This window comes from Lithobates pipiens, unplaced genomic scaffold (genome assembly GCF_037356315.1).
Source record: "Lithobates pipiens isolate NorthernLeopardFrog02 unplaced genomic scaffold, aLitPip1_a1.2 Scaffold_3, whole genome shotgun sequence".
In the NCBI taxonomy this organism is placed as follows: Eukaryota; Metazoa; Chordata; class Amphibia; order Anura; family Ranidae; genus Lithobates; species Lithobates pipiens.
In genome coordinates this window covers 22,693,563-22,710,037 of record NW_027507790.1, presented here as the reverse complement: position 1 = coordinate 22,710,037, position 16,475 = coordinate 22,693,563, and the positions used below count along the sequence as shown (strand labels likewise).

The 16,475-nt window shown below is 42.7% G+C and overlaps 1 protein-coding gene across 1 annotated transcript in view; it reads left to right on the top strand.

Moving 5' to 3' along the window:
• The window catches only part of LOC143940217 (clustered mitochondria protein homolog), a 106,052-nt gene extending 90,143 nt beyond the window's left edge, over positions 1 to 15,909 (top strand). Inside the window, exons 24-26 of the mRNA XM_077461377.1 lie at positions 7,716 to 7,850; positions 11,645 to 11,718; positions 11,835 to 15,909. Coding sequence (XP_077317503.1) covers positions 7,716 to 7,850; positions 11,645 to 11,718; positions 11,835 to 13,173 — 1,548 coding nt within the window. The 3' untranslated portion in view covers positions 13,174 to 15,909. The remainder of the gene's footprint in view (positions 1 to 7,715; positions 7,851 to 11,644; positions 11,719 to 11,834) is intronic.
• Positions 15,910 to 16,475: the final 566 nt, after the last annotated feature.

Below are 16,475 nucleotides of genomic sequence, written 5' to 3'. Positions count from 1 at the left end.
AAAACGAGTGTGAAATCATCTGTGGGTGTCAATGTATTTTTTTTTTTAAATCAAAGCTTTTATTGAGGTTTTCACAAAGCATCAATACAAAAGGTTGAGAGAAATATTATATCAACAGCATTTCTTACTGAGTACTATAGCACATGTTAATGACTTACATCGAAGGTAATATATATATATATATATATATATATATATATATATATATATATATATATATATATATGATGCATTTTGTAGAAACTTTAAGAACGAGGTGTGACTTTGGTGTTTCTCTGTTGGTGTTGGTGTTGTCTCCACACCCCGGCACCCCTACCCCATGGCACTCGCTGTGCCATGGGGTGGGAGGCAGCCCCACCAACGATTGTCAAAACTTAGGTAACGTATAACAGAGAATAGCATTTGAATGCATAACTTAGCACTGATAACCAAAGAAAACTCAGAATCTTGCTTATTAAATATACACTCTGAGGTGACATTTCCTCGCTTGAATTGCGGAAGGGTGACGTTGCGTAACAGTTGCGTAACAGTTGCAGAGTTGAGGGGTTCAGAAGGTATTTGTGCACTTGATTTGGGGGGGATGTTTCAGTATCTTGGGTTGAAAGTTGGTAGGACAAAGGATTCAATTCTGTTAGGTCATTGTGTTTTATAGTGCTATGCCGGGATCAGCGATCCAGGGTTCCCAGTTTTGGAAGAAAGATGCAGTAGTTAGGTTAACTTTGGTGAAGGAGAACTCCAGTTAAAAGTGGTTGTTCAACAGGATAAGATCCGACCTAGCGGGAGGCTGTGGTGATTTCCATTTTTTTCGCTAATGCTAAACGGGCTGCTATTAGTATATGAGTCGCCAATACTCTGAAACGTTGCGGCCAGCTGGGGATAGTGAGACCCAGAAGAAGATCCAGTGGCGTTAATGGTGAGGAAACGCTGCAGACAGTGGAGACGAGGGTAGAGACTTCTTGCCCATATCGTTGAATGTTAGGGTATTCCCACCATATGTGCTGCAAGGTTCCTCTTTCGGTGTAATTGCTCCAACATTGAGGTGAAGTTGATGGGTAGATTGTAGCCAGTCTGGCTGGGGTGAAGTACCACTTGTGGATCAATTTTTGCACTGATTCTCAGTGGGAGATACAGTGTGATGCTCGAAGAGGAAGGGTCAAGGCTTTGTGCTACATTGGAGACGGTGGTGGGGAGTCTGTAAAGGATGACCAGAAGTTGATGGACAATGAAGTTTGGTCTGCGGGAAGCGTTGTCAGTAATCTGTATATCAATGAGATTCCTTTTTCTGCTGAAGCAGGGGTATTGTAGAATTTCAAAATGTTAACTATTGGAGCGTCGTCATCTATGATATCCAGCTGAGAGAGGATTGATCGACGTCTTGGGTATAAGAAAAAGGTTGTAGTAGGAACATCAAATAATTGTTGCAACTGTGAGAATGGGTGTAGCCCTGAAGTTGACATTAGCTGCCCTAGGTTGGTGATTCCTTTTTGTGTCCACATTCTGAGATGCAGGTCCTGTGATATCATTTCCATTGCTTGGATGGGGAGTTTGGAAAGGATGATTTAGGTATTCCTTTGGCTTGTTGCGTGAAGGCTGTCCACACCCGCAGAGCTGCCGTTACAGAGTGTAGAAAATGGTATTGTGGCTTCAATGTAAGTAAAGCAGCCGTCAAGGTGTGTTTCAGGTTGGCATTAAGAGCCTTGGATTCAATTTGGGTCCATGTCTTATTAGAAGCAGGTGACCACCATTCTCTTAGTTGGTCCAGTACCACTGCCCTATAGTATGCCTGGATGCTGCGGGGGGCATTCCTCTATTTTGTACTGGGGGTAAGAGAATGTCCTTGAGTATGGGTTTTTTATTTTTTTTCAAATAAATGCATTAATTATTCCTTGTAGTTTTATTTGGATGGGTAGAAAGGGTAAAGGGATTGTACAAAACATATACAAAATATGGGGAAGCAGATGCATTTTGACTTGAGCTATTCTACCAGCCCAAGAGAGAGTAAAGATACTCATGTCTTTGGAGATGCGCAAAAGCTTTTCTTGGAGTCCAGCATAGTTCACTTTTAACAATGTCTTGCTTGGGAAAGTTAGGTGAATTCCTAAATATGGCAGTGATGAAGTTGTGGACCATGTGAAGGGTGTGTATCTTGTTATAATCTGTTTGATCTGATGGTCTATCCTAAGCTTAACATAGTGGATTTACCATGGTTTATTTTTTAGAGGGAGACTGAACTAAGTGTTTTAGGGTTTTTTGAACACTTGGGACGCTGTAGGGTTCGTTAGGGTGATGATAACATCATCCGTGTAAAGGCCTACTTTGTGTTCAACGTCTCCTATTTTGATACCCGATATTGACCTGATGGATTGTGCAAGTGGTTCCATTACCATGGAAAAAATCAAGGGGGTAAGTGGGCACTCTTATCTTGTGCCATTAGTGATTTCAAAAGGGTCTGATGTTATCCCTGATGTCCAGACTTGGGCACTTGGGGAGGAGTATAGATTTAGTATAGCGGTTAGAATGTTCCCTGACAGTCCAAATTTTAGGACTTTTTCCATGTACCTCCAGTGAGCCCTGTCAAACGCCTTCTCTGCATCCAGTGATAGGAAGAGAGAAGGAGTTTGGTTGTGTTTCACCCATTGAATTAAATCACTGAGACGTTTAGTGCCATCTGAGGCTTGCCTGCCAGGTACAAATCCTACCTGATCAGGATGTATTATTTGGGGGATGATCAGAGGTAGACGCTGCGCTAATAGTTTCGCATTAAGTTTGGTTTCAGTATTTAAGAGTGAAATTGAGTGGTAATTAGCTGGTTTGTCAGGAGCTTTACCTGGTTTTGGTAAGGTAACTATCAGGGCTTCTAGGGATTAAGGATGAGCTCAGGTGTGTGAAAACGCACGTGCAGAGCCCACCAGAAAGTCGGCACTGTGGAGTGCTAATCACAAGTAGTGAGACATTGTCCCGATGCGCGTCTGCAGAGATTGAGAAATTCCTCACTGCTTGTTATTAGCGCTGTGCAATGCCGACTTCCTGGCGGGCTCTGCATGTGCTGTTTGCGAACATGCCTGAGCTCATCCTTACTAGGGATTCTTTGGGAATTTAACCTATAGTGGTATAGTAATTACTGTGCATAGATGTGGGGTGATCAAGTCAGAGAATTGCTTATAGTACTCGTTCGGGAATCCATCAGGGCTCGGGGGCTTGTGGAGGGGCAGTTTCTTTATAGCTTTAAGGATTTCCATGGAAGAGAAGGGTGTAGATATGCTTTCTAGTTGTGAGTGGATATAAAAGGGAGGGGGATGGACGAGAGGAACTCTTCAATATCTTCATTTTTAGGATGGGCTGCTGGTTCTTAGCCTTGGTTGTAGAGTTTGGTGTACAATGCACTAAACTCGTTCGTTATATCTAAAGGGTTATTTAACCTTTTACCTTGGGAGTTTGTAAGGAATTGGATCTTTTTGTTGGCATAGTGTTTTTTCATGTGCTTGGCCATGAACGCACCTGATTGTTAGCTGAGGAATAGTATTGGAGCTTTTTATGTAGTAGTCAAATTTTTTATGGAGGTGCTCACTAAGTTGGTACCTGAGATTTTTTTAGATCAAGGGACACGTTGCTGGATGGTGTTTGTTTATTGTGCTCTAATGCCCGTATTTGTTTTAATAGTTTTTCAGTAGTAGCTGCATGTTGTTGTTTTTTTCCTGTGCTCCTAATGTTATAAAAAGGCAGCGTAAGAGAGCTTTGTGCGCATGCCAAATAATTGGTTATCAACTGAATACTGTTTGTTTTAAGTAGTTCTCAATCTCAGATCAAATTTCTCCCTCAAATACTGAATTGGTGAGTAGGGATGTGTTCAGTCTCCAAATAGTGTGTTTTGTAGATTTGTTGCTGTTAAATAATGTGATTGATATTGGTGCGTGGTTAGACCAGGTAATTGTACCTATGTGCGCTTCAGTGATCGTTTGTAGGAGGAATTTATCTCTGAGGAACAGATCGATCCGAGAGTAAGATTGCTGGGTTTGGTGTAAAAAGTTGAATCTCGCTCTGTATTGTGTTCACATCTCCAGGGGTCATAGAGGTCCTCTTTTTGCAAGAAAGAGGACCATGCAGATGGTCTTATTTTGGTTGGGTGTGATGTATCTAGGGAGTTGTCAATGATTTGGTTGAAATCCTCACAAAGCACTACCGGATTGGACCAATAAGGAGCCATTTTAGAGATTGGGTTAGGTTATTGTAAAATTTCTTTTAGCCAGTGTTAGATGCATAAAGATTCACTAATAATGTAAGGCGTTGGTTCTTTATTGTTGCGGAGAGAATCAAGTACCTACTGTCCTCATCAGCCACACAATGGTGTAATTGAAAAGAGACAGATGAGCTAACTGCGATCATTACCCCTCTTTTTCTTGTGGGGACACTGGCAAAGAAGCAGTGTGGATAATGTTTGTGCTTACATTTTGGGGGAATTGTCTTTGGTGAAGTGCATTTCTTGTACACAGAATAAGTCTGCGTGGTGGGACAGCGGTTCTTTCCATAGGAGATTACGATTGAAGGGGGAATTCAAGCCTTTGACATTGAGTGAGGAGATCTTGATGGCCATTTTGGCAGGGAGTGCCCTGGAATGGGGACGAAGGGAGCAAGATTACACTCGCAATGTACACAACTTATGTTTTATGAGGGTAGAAAATGGATATACAAGTACACAAAGTATGTCTACTATATGCGGAATGCCACTGGGTGCACCCTCTGGAACTGTACTAACGTATTAAAGGTAGTATCACTGTGTGTCAGCAGGTAGTTCAATCAAGAAAAGAAACAAAAAATAACAGCAATAACAACAATATCAGGGCATGTGGCAAACTATAACCTGTGGGAGTGGGTTCAACACCCACAAAGGATCCTATGTATGCGTAGGACCAAAGGCCTCAGTCTTGTTGTAGGTTCCGCCTTTATCATTAGGCTGGTTCCGGGATGACGGAGGGTCCGAATGGGAGCCCGTGCATCTGGTTGTGGTAGGGGGAAGAGGAAAAAATCCCCAGTTGTTCAATTTTTTGTACCCATCTTTGGCGTTAGGATGGGAATAGGGTAGTAGTTGTGAGGGGTGATTTCACTTGGTTTTTCACTTGGTGATTTCACTTGGTTTTATTGACTCAGGGACACCTCTAAATTTTATATTGTTCCTCCTGTAACAGTCTTCTAAATCCGCCAATTTCAGTTTTATGTGGTGTATTTTAGACACATGATATTCATGTGCGTCTAGAAATTTGTTATGTGCTCTGACATGATCATGCATGTTTTCCTCAAGCACACTTGCTCTTCCCTCCAGGCAGTCTACCCTGTCATGTATCTGGGAGACAGAGATTTGTAGTTCCCTGTGTGTATCTTTTTGTAATGTTAGTAGCATGGATTTGAGCATGGACTCTGTCACAGGCTTGCCTGAAGCAGGGATGGCCGCTAGAGCTGGAGTATGTGCTGTGTCAGTGTCTCTATCAGCCCACTGGTGCTTCTTGGGCTGGGGTTCTTTGCTGGGGGAGAATGCCAGCCTTTTACCTCTAGCTATGCTGTGCTTTGAGGATGAGGTGTCTGGCAAGGGTAGGGTGTCCATCTCCTCCCTGTTGTTGTCCCCGGGTGTTGTGGCTGGGTGTTTCCCCTGCGGGGCAGCCGATCGTTGCACCTCAGCTGCCAGGGAGCATGATGTCACTTGTTCATGGCCACGTTGGGAAAATAGTCTGTGAGATGGCGAGGTGCAGGTGGCTTATACCACTCTCTCAGGACATGCCCGGGAAGGTCCTGAGCCCTTTTCCCCCTTCACGTAGCAAGATCGGGGGTGGGAATGTCGCCTGTGGTTGCTTCGGATCCTGTCAGTGGAGCAGAGCTCTGGCTTCAAGCCTCCGCTGCAGCAGGCCATACCCATGGGTGTCAATGTATTTTTTAACGACACTCCAAACGCAGTGTGTTTTTAAAAGTAGTGCATCCACTACTTTTGGTGTGGTCCAGTGTGATTTCAGCCCAATCTTGCACAGGAACATGGAGCTCATCCCTGTGTTATTCCATATGGGGAACCAGCACTTGTCAGTTGCCAGTTGTCATGGAAAGATTTCTCCTTACCTCCTGCTTTGGTGACAACTTACTTTTAGATTTTTGCTTACTTTCTCTTTCAATGACATGGGTTGCTAGGACAAATTATGAGAGTGAATCTTTCTAGCAGGGACAGAGACTAAAAAAAAAGACCTGCTCTAATCTTATAACTATAAGGTGGCTTTCACACTGATCACAACACAGTGCATCTGATGCTTTCCTGCACATTAGCTGCACTGAGCCATAGACTCAACGCCCTGCTTCCCCAAACCTATTAAAAATCCTATCCTTTTTAGTGCTGATGTTCTGCACATTCTCTTTAGGCCTAAAATATGTATTTATGTGGGTTTGCTCAAACCTCCTCTTAGAACCCAAAAATATATCCATAGTTACATTGACTCTGGTTTATTAACCACTTCAATACTGGGCACTTAAACACCTTCCTGCCCAGATCAATTTTGAGCTTTCAGCACTGTCGCACTTTGAATGACAATTGCGCGGTCATGCTACACTGTACCCAAATGAAATTTTTATCATTTTTTTCCCACAAATAGAGCTTTCTTTTGGTGGTATTTGATCACCTCTACGGTTTTTATTTTTTGCTAAACAAATCAAAAAATACAGAAAATTTTGAAAAAATATGTTTTTTTTTGTTTCAGTTTCAAAACTTTGTAAATAAGTTCGTTTTCTCCTTCACTGATGGGCACCAATGATGTGGCACCAATGAAGTGGCACTGATGAGGTGGCATTGATGGACACTGATATGTGGCACTGATGGGTGGCACTGATGGGCAACACAGATGGGCACTGATAGGTGGCACAAATTGGCACTGATAGCTGGCACAGATTGGCATGGATGGGCGGCACAGATGGGCATGGATGGACGGCACAGATGGACACGGATGGGCACTGATAGGCGGCACAGGTGGGCACTGATAGGCGGCACAGGTGGGCACTGATAGGCGGCATTGTATTATGTTGTACTGTACTAATGGATGCCAATTAGTGCCAAACAATAATGCATGCCATTCAGTGATGCCCATTGTGGGCACTGATTGGCATCCATTGTGGCACTGACTGGCATCCCTGGTGGTCTAGGGAGGATTACCTTGTCCTGGGCATCCCTGGTGGTCTAGAGTGGCATACCTTGTGTTGGGCGTCCCTGGTGGTCCAGTGTGGGCATCCTCGGGGGGGCTGCGCTGATAATCGATCAGCACAGACCCCCCCTGTCAGAGGAGCAGCCGATCGGCTTTTCTCTACTCGCGTCTGACAGACGTCCGATCACCGGCTTTTCCTATTTACACTGTGATCCGCCGTGATTGGACATGGCTGATCACGTGGTAAAGAGTCTCCGTTGGAGACTCTTTACCGAGATCGTAGTTGCAGGGTGTCAGACTGACACCCCGCAACAACGATGGGCGCGCAGCGGCTCAAAATCCTGATCACGTCATATGACGTCTGATCAGGATTATGAAACCACTTTGCAGCTGTCAATTGCCTATAGGGCGGGCGGCAAGTGGTTAATTATAAATGGGGGAAAAAAAGACCTGGCTAATTCCGTATGAATGTCTGCCATAAAGCAGCTAATGTTTTAACAAGCAACATCAAGATTTGTCATTGATCTTTTCTTTTGTCATTGCTTCCAGCTAGGTGATACTCACGAGCGGACAAGAGAGAGTTCTGCTTTCTTGAAACATGTGACACAGCAAGCTGTAAACCTGCAGAGGACCATGAACGAAATCTACAAAAATGGATCGATTGCCACTTTACCACACGTCCAGGTACCTATGGCTAATATTCGAAGATTGAAGTACCTTCCCTCAAAGACACGGTAGCAAGGGACATTGAACTTTCAAACTACTATTATAACGTAAAGCCTATCTCCAGCCCTGTAAAGCCCCATACACATTATCAGATTTTCTGCTGATTTTTTTTTTCCTTCAGATTTACCAAAACCATATAATATGAGGTCAATCCTTAGGAGTTTCAATGTGTATGAAATCAAGGCAGGCCCTTGCACTACATGGTTTTGGTAAATCTGAAGACAAAAATCTGCAGAAAATCTGATAGTGTGTATGGGGCTTTACAGAGACAATCACTAGGCTCTGAAGAACCCCCTACCCTTCCACTTTATCTTCTTCTCCCGTATCAGGTGGTCCCTACTGCAGCACAGAGCATTGTTTATGTAATGTCTTGTGAGCAATGTTTTGTTCTCCGGTACTTTGAGCCCAGGGAGGGTGTTGCATTCAGGAACCTATGTACAGCCCCTCCACACAAACGTAGCAACCATGATCTGCCTGCATTGCTTAGGGGAGTACAGTGGTTACATCGCTGGGTCTTAAATAAGGTATTTAATGAAAAGGGAAAGTTTTTGTTTAAAAATGTCTTTAGCATGTTGATGAAGGGGAGCGGAGGAACCAGGGAAGGCAAAAATGCAGATTAAATATTAGCTGTGAAATGAAAATGAGGGTTCTTATATTTCAAAGCAGGAAAGAAAAGAATTATGTTGGGAATAAGTGAAAAGTGGATAGCTGTATGCATTCTCAAGGAAATAAAGCATCGGATCTTGCTTAATTTAAAACGGAATTCTAGAACATTTAAATCACTTTGCTTGAGAGCCCTGTTAATTAAATGAAGAGTTAGTAGTAATTTTGCTGAATCTGTATCCTAAAAAACAATACCTTGCTTTTGTCACCTGTAACAGTCTAATATCCTGCAGGGCTGGATCTTGCCGGTCTAATGTGGGGATGCAGTAAAAATGTTAGGGGGGGTGAGGACAGGGGTCAGTAGGGCAGAGCTTACAGTCCTTGTACCTACAAAATACTGCACCACAGCTGACTCACAGGCACAAATAAACCACAGGACAAAGAACATTTTTTAATTTAAATGAAACATTTCTATGCAACCAGCCTCCAGGAAATTTTTTGCTTGATCAATGCCACCATCACTGTTTTCTGCCTGCGGGGAAGTTGCCCTGCTGTCAAAACAAAACAACATATAGAGTGCAGCAGTCAGGATGAGTGCCACGTTCAAACCAGAGTCCTCACTTACATCAAAGTCCCCAGCATTCCCCCTATACATTAGAGTCCTATCTTATATCAGTGTCCTCAAAGTGCCACCAGCTTTCATCAGAGTCTACAGAGTCCCACCTTACAGTAGAGTGCCCCCTTACATCAGAATCCAGCAGAGTGCCCCCTTACATCAGAATCCAGCAGAGTGCCCCCTTACATCAGAATCCAGCAGAGTGCCCCCTTACATCAGAATCCAGCAGAGTGCCCCTTACATCAGAGTTCAGTTGTCCCTAAGTGCCAACGGGACATTAAATCAACTGGGCAAGTTTGTGAAGTTCCTGAAAGAACAGAGGTGGGGAAAGAGATAGGGGAGAGAAGGGAGGGAGATGGGGAGAGTTCAGTCATAGCGCAGAGCCCCAGGCTGGTCTCTGCAGGCTCAGACAGCGGCATCAATCATACAGCCAGATGTATCTGCTAGCTGCAGTACTTCAAATTTCCTGCCCATTATTCCCTTTCTTGGGTGGGCAGACATGGGAGAGGGGCAGGAGGGGGTGGAGCAGATCAATCACTCTCTCCTCTCTTTTCCGTCTGTGCAAGGGGGAGCCCTTATCCCTAAATTTACTGATAGCTTCTTCTGATGGATGGTTAGCAACCATGCCCAGGTACAACATCCAATGGGGCCGGGGGGAGATGCAAATGTCACCCTTATAGACAGCTAAAAAGATAATTGAGGTCATGCTGCTGGCTCTGACAAGTGTCATAAGCCCTGTGTAAGAGCTGTGCATGCACCATCAGTGGAGAGGTAATTTAGGTAACCTGGTTGAGAATGCCTTATCTAGGTCCTGCTGTTAATTTCACTGATTATTGGTTTACTTTATGCACTTTTATGAGATCAACTACCTTCTAAATACTGAATTTTGTTGCATTACATGTTAAGGGTCCTTTTCTGCTTATATAATTAGTGCGGCCCCCTTATTAAAGGGGGCTCCCGATTCCGATAAGCCCCCTGTCCGCAGACCCCGACAACCAACGGCCAGGGTTGTCGGGAAGAGGCCCTTATCCCCATCAACATGGGGACAAGGTGCTTTGGGGTGGGGGGACCGTGCGGCCCCCCCTTCCCCAAAGCACCCCCCCCCCCATGTTGAGGGCACACGGCCTGGTATGGCTCGGAAGGGGGGGGGGGGGCGCTCGCTTGTCCCCACCCCCTTTCCTGGCCGGCCGGGCAGCGTGCTCGGATAAGGGTCTGATATGGACCTGGGGTGGACCCTCACGCCTTTTTTTCGGCGTAGGGATTCCCCTTTAAGTCCATACCAGGTGACGGGGCCAGCGACACTTCCTTCGTTGGTTTTGGCTACCTGGAGCCACGCTGAAAAGGAGCAGACTTTTCTCAAGGGGGAAAAAGTCCGTTCATTTCAAAAGTACGGCCGGCTGGCACATACACGGCCGTATTGTCCACCAAAATGCAAGTCTGGCAGACAGATTGATGTGCAAAACTCCAATCTTAGTCCGCCGGACTTTTGGGTAAAAAAAGTCCGCCAGAGTCTACACGGGCGGATTGTCCAGCGGATTTGAGTCCGCCGGACTTTTCCACCGGATTGTTTGATCGTGTGTACGCGGCATTACAGCAACACATGGAAGAGAGGGATAGGGAATTCTAAACACCCATACGGATTTGCATACACGTAGACTCCATCCATAGACCTCAGTACAAGCAAACTGAACAAGAGACCTAAGCCTTTTCCAGAAGCAGTATTATCAGCAACCGTACCAGCGGTAGCCCGTTGCTCCTCTTGATGCTTTTCCAGCCACTCCATGAGTTTTCTGTCCTTGGGATCTCCAGTGGCACCTCTGGTACTCCATTCTAGGCATCACTGCTCCTTCCAGACTCCTGTCCTCCATGTGGCCACCAGTAGCAGGATTAAACTGGATAGGCAGACTTCTGCTCCCATGCATTTGCACCAAACACATGAAAAAGGCCTCCTATGCCACAGGCCCTAGTCACACAGCGGAAACCCAGGGGGAAGAGAGAGCTCACAAGGTCCACACAAAATATTTATGCTTCACCCCAGAATACACTACTGGCAGTAAACCTCCTAGAGGTTGGCCAGAAATAACATAAACATTCATAACTCAGTATTACTGCGGGATCTCACTCTATTTCCAAAGGTACTAGAGACATCTACTGATAGCAGGAAGCAACAAAAACAGAGAGTTCAGGAGAAAACCTAATGAGTAAACTATAAATCAGCTTGCGCTCTCTACCGCTAAGTCTATAAATATTAGCCATAGCTAAGCCATTCTTATATTAGCAACTTTGAATTTATACAAAAGTGTAGCCACCCCGCTTAGGGCAGGTTAGCTACACTTGTATAGTTTCAAAGTTGCTAATATCGTAAGACTTAACTATGGCTAATATTCATAGACAAATATAGTTCAACACTTCTCTTTACTCCCTTATTACCTAAAGAGAGGCTATACACAGTTACATGATCATAACAGTGCATTTTCCTAAAATACTTTATGTGTTTTTGCCTCCATTTTGACATTTTGGCATTTTGATGCAGATTGTTCCTCCTGGGATTGATACCTTATTGCAACAGCTGAACCTCCTCAATGGAATTTTACAGATCAGTGTCGGGTAAGGGATATAACAAAAATCTGGAAACTTATAGTTCAATGTAAAGTACATTTTAATACCATTTTTGCCTTTGTAGCATTTTATCGTTCACTCATATTTGTCTTATTATCTTGCAGTATTAATGAACTCAATGACAGCAGAAACCCTATGCAAAATAAAAGTCAGAATTCCACAGACAGTACAGACGAACACATAGAACAAATTTTAAATTCTCTAGCTGCTGGGCAACCCAAAGATGGTGATGACAAAAATAATGGCGGTGAACAGTCCAAAGATACAGGTGACAAAAATGATGCTGGTGAGCCTTCCAAAGGCGGTGATAACAAAAATGATGGCGGTGAGTCGTCGAAAGGCAGTGGAGATGCAAACGATGGGGGCGGTGAGTCAAAAGACAGTGGAGATGCAAAGGATGGAGATGGTGAGCAGTCAAAAGACGGGGATGACAAAAAGGATGGCAGTGGTGATAAGCCAAAAGACGGTGATGACAAAAAGGATGACAGTGGTGACCAATCCAAAGATGGGGATGACAAAAAGAAAGGTGATGATGAATCCAAAGATGGGGATGACAAAAAGGAAGGTGATAAAGCGGAATCCAAAGATGAAAAGAAGGAAGGTGATGATGAGCAGTCCAAAGATGGGGATGAAAAGAAAGAAGGTGGTGATAATAAGCAGTCCAAAGATGCGGATGACAAAAAAGGAGACAATGAGCAGTCCATAGATGGGCAGGAGAAAACAGATGGTGAAGAGAAAAAAGAAAGCAGTGAGGATCAGGCTAGAAATGATGGTGAGACTAAAGGAGGGGAGGATAAATCTATAGACGGGGAACAGAAAAAAGGAGATGAGGTGCAGTCCACAAGTGGGGAGGAGAAAAAGGAAGGAGAGGGTGAGGAACAATCAACACATGGGAAGGAGGAAAAGGAAGGAGAAGAAAAGACTAAAGATGGAGGGGAGGGGTCTGCGGATCAAGCAGAGCCAAAGGAAACGCAAGAGGAGAAGAAGGAAGTGGGGGATGTGGAGAAAAAGGATGAAAGTGAGGAGCCAGCTAAAGATGAAGGGGAAAAAGCAGAGGGTGAGGAAGCAGCTAAAGATGGAGATAAGCAGGAAGGAGGTAAGGATCAGACCACAGATGATAAGGATAATAAGGAAGGTGGGGAGGAGTCTTCCAGCAAAGAGGAGAAAAACAAAGAAAATGGGGAGCAGGCTGAAACTGGACAGAAAGACTCTGAGGTCGCCAGCAGTGACCAGGACAATAAGAATATATCTGAGGAGCAGCCTAAAGACACTGATGAGAAGGATGCTGCTGTGGTGGAAAACACTGATGAAAAAACTACAAGTGATGTGCAGGATGTAGCTAAGGAGCAGAAAAATAATAGTGAACAAAAAGATGCACCAAATGATGTCAGTGAGAATCCTTCCACAGGGGATGAAGGGCAGCAGGATAAGAAGGAAGAGTAGGGTTTAGCAGTGAACGACCAAAGAGGGTAGGAAAACAAAAGAAATGTGAATTCTGATCCACAAACTCATCCAAAGCTCTGTTTGATATCTGCTTTCCGATAAGAAATAGGTACAATTGGGTAAACAATATGCTTTACTTTTCTATCTTGCTTTTTAAATGAACTTCCAAATTTCTTTATATACAACTGCTTGTGCCTGGGTACAACACATATTTGCACTTTAGTATGGCAGAATAATGGGAAAGATCTTGGCAGTTTTCCTTATACAATAATGTACTATGTAGATGATACAGGTCTATCTCAGGGCTCAGATATATTCAGTATGTGCAGATTAAAAAAAAAAGTATACTTCTATGCAAATAAGAGTCTGCGCCAGGACCTTTTATATACGGTACATAGTTTTAACTTATTGCCTGTTGCTGATCAAAGGACAGCAGATTTCATAACTGACTGAGACTGTGATTTTAACATTATAATACCAAGTTTATGTGTATATAAAAACTGGACTCTACGTGTAGTTGCTGAAAAACTACATGTACCTAGATGAACAAGATTTAACAATAGTTTAAAAAGTAATAATGAAAATCTTGTGTAGGGATATTTGACTTGCCCTGAAAATTATAAACTACATAAGCTGAAACACCTTCAATATAAGAAGTATAAAAATGGACTCTGGCCTATGTGCTTGTTGCAGGTGATTTCTGTAACCTCCTCATGTGTTGGAGGCTTCCATAAGTTTTCATTCACAGCAACCAATGGACAGTTGGATACCCATACTGCAAACTGAAGGACCAGAAGCATGTTGATGGAAATTGCAAACTGCTCTTGTGTCAAACCTGATCCTGAGTAGTGCATTAATGCTCTTATTATTCAGAATATTGCTTTCAATGATAAAGCTGCATCGGAAAAAGCACCCAATGTGGTCACCACATTTCAATAACTATTGCATCTGCTTTTACTTGTATACATTTTTGTGCCAAGTTTTTTTTTTTACTACACATTAGTTCCAGAGTGAACAGCTGTCATAGTTATGCATTGGTACTACAACCCAAAACAGGTCTGGTTTTAGTCAAAGTTCCAGCGCAAAAAGGATGAATCTTCCTTCTCTAATCAATTCCCATTTTGGACATATGGGAAACTAAGAAGTATGGAGGCTGCCATAGATGATCTCACTTCTGAAAATCTTGTTCATCATTCTGATCCACTAGCTAAAGACACTCAATACGTCTTGCACATTCTGAGCTCTGAGTGTTGACAAGTGCCTCAAAGTGTTCCAGACTGCTGTCATTACACTGGGATATTTTCGAACACCTTGTTAACAAATTATAATATACTTCAAGGGTAACTCTTCATAAAAAAATATCAAGATTAACTGACACATACAGTATTAAGATTATGGTTCTACTATCCCACGGACTACCATAGAGAACATTAGATAGAATTGTATATTTATAGCACATTACAGTTGTCTTTGAGCCACTGAAAAATTTGAAGACCAACATCGTTTTTAGTAAAGTGTTGATTTGTCCTTAGTACGGGTGCCATTTTTGTATACAGCGTGCTGTAGGCATTATTTGCCTGTAATAATGTACACTAGTGGAATAATTCATACTTAACAAAACAGGCTTAAGGAACTCAATGTTAGCTATTCAATCGCTGAGCATAACATAAACTGGCTACTCAGAAAAGTCTGCAGATCCTCTAGTAGACTAACAAGCATTTAGAGAATTCATAGAGGATGTCAAATTACTTTATCCTATTTTTCTTTCAAATAGATATGTTCTGTATACACCATTGAAAAGAGCAGGGGGATGTGCAGGAGTTAGATATGCGACTCACATATTTGTTATGATGCAGCACAGGGTTCACTGTAATAAATGTAGCTTTTTGTCTTAGAATTTGTAAAGGTAGCTGCAGTTGATGTTAAAATAACTTCCTTTCACTAATTCCTGCCATCCAGAATCTTAATAAAAAGGTGTACATATTCTGATGAGAACAGTTTTCACACACAGTGGCCTGCATCCACAGAAAATGGTCTGTTTGCTGGCCAGGTAAAGGAGCCTTATTGATAATATGGACTTGGCTGCCACTAGAGACACTTTTGGGAGTCAGACTCTCCATTCAACGCACCTTCCATCAGTACTATCCCATGGTGGCTGGAAGCAGCTGTTGCAAAATGAGACCAAAATAGAAAAACAGCTTTGATATCCTTTGGACCACAATATGTGTAACCTATTACCATCAAACAGGTATTTCTTGAGATTTTTTTGACAGGTTGCAGGGACAAGTGAAAATAGATTGTACTTAAAGTGCCTTTATCTTTTGTATAAGCTCAGGAGTATAATGAAATAGCAACATGCAGTAAAATAAAGGTTGCCGGTTCCAGTGTCCATAAATTTGTTACAGTTTTGGAAAAGAAAAATCAATGTACGCAAGCTCTACAATTCATGTAAAAAGAGTCGTCAATCAAGTCTGCCAAGTGGCACTGGCAAATTGTCAGTAACCAGGACATAATGAATGTTTACATGTCAGATCAGTATTCTAAGAAACTGTTGCATTTGACACCTTTGTCACAGGAATAGGGCAAAGTTTGATCTGGCTAATACATTTAACTATGCATTTTACTTCTGTATTCTTTATTTTTTTTTCTATTTTTCTATTATTTGTACTTTTTTTCTAAACAATGTTGCTTTCTACATCATACAAATATGCCATTAATAAATATGGCTGACTTACAGTCTGGTGTTTCTGTTATTTTATATTCGCTGTCGAAAGATGATGTGAAACTTTTAGAATTAGGTCTGTTAAAAGAAAACCCAGAAGAACTGGTGGGTGCAGTCCACTAGAAGATTGCATTTACTGAAATAAAAATGGATAACCATACATTGTGTTGGGTATAAAGTAATACAGTGAATGTTATGACAAGAAAACATTGCTAGCTCTTAAAAAAAAAAAAAATGAGAGAAAGAATAAGCACACAGATAATCGAGGCCTGTGTACAGCTCGAAAACAACAGCGCGTTGTGCAGGTACAAAGAGGAATTTTGCTCATTGGACTTAGGCAGTCTGCACAGACCTACGGCTCAAAACTTGAGGTCATCCATTTGACATCTTGTATTACAAAATTGTTATATTGCATGAGATCCCACTTATGTCTCTATAATATGTTCATTAGTTGTGAACCTCCCGCCCAGTTGACCAGTTGTTTGTCACTCTCATAACCTTCAATAAAAATGATTGTATTAGAAAGAGAAACTTCACAGGATAGGAGAGTCATCAAAAGATTAGTTTATTTGAACCAATG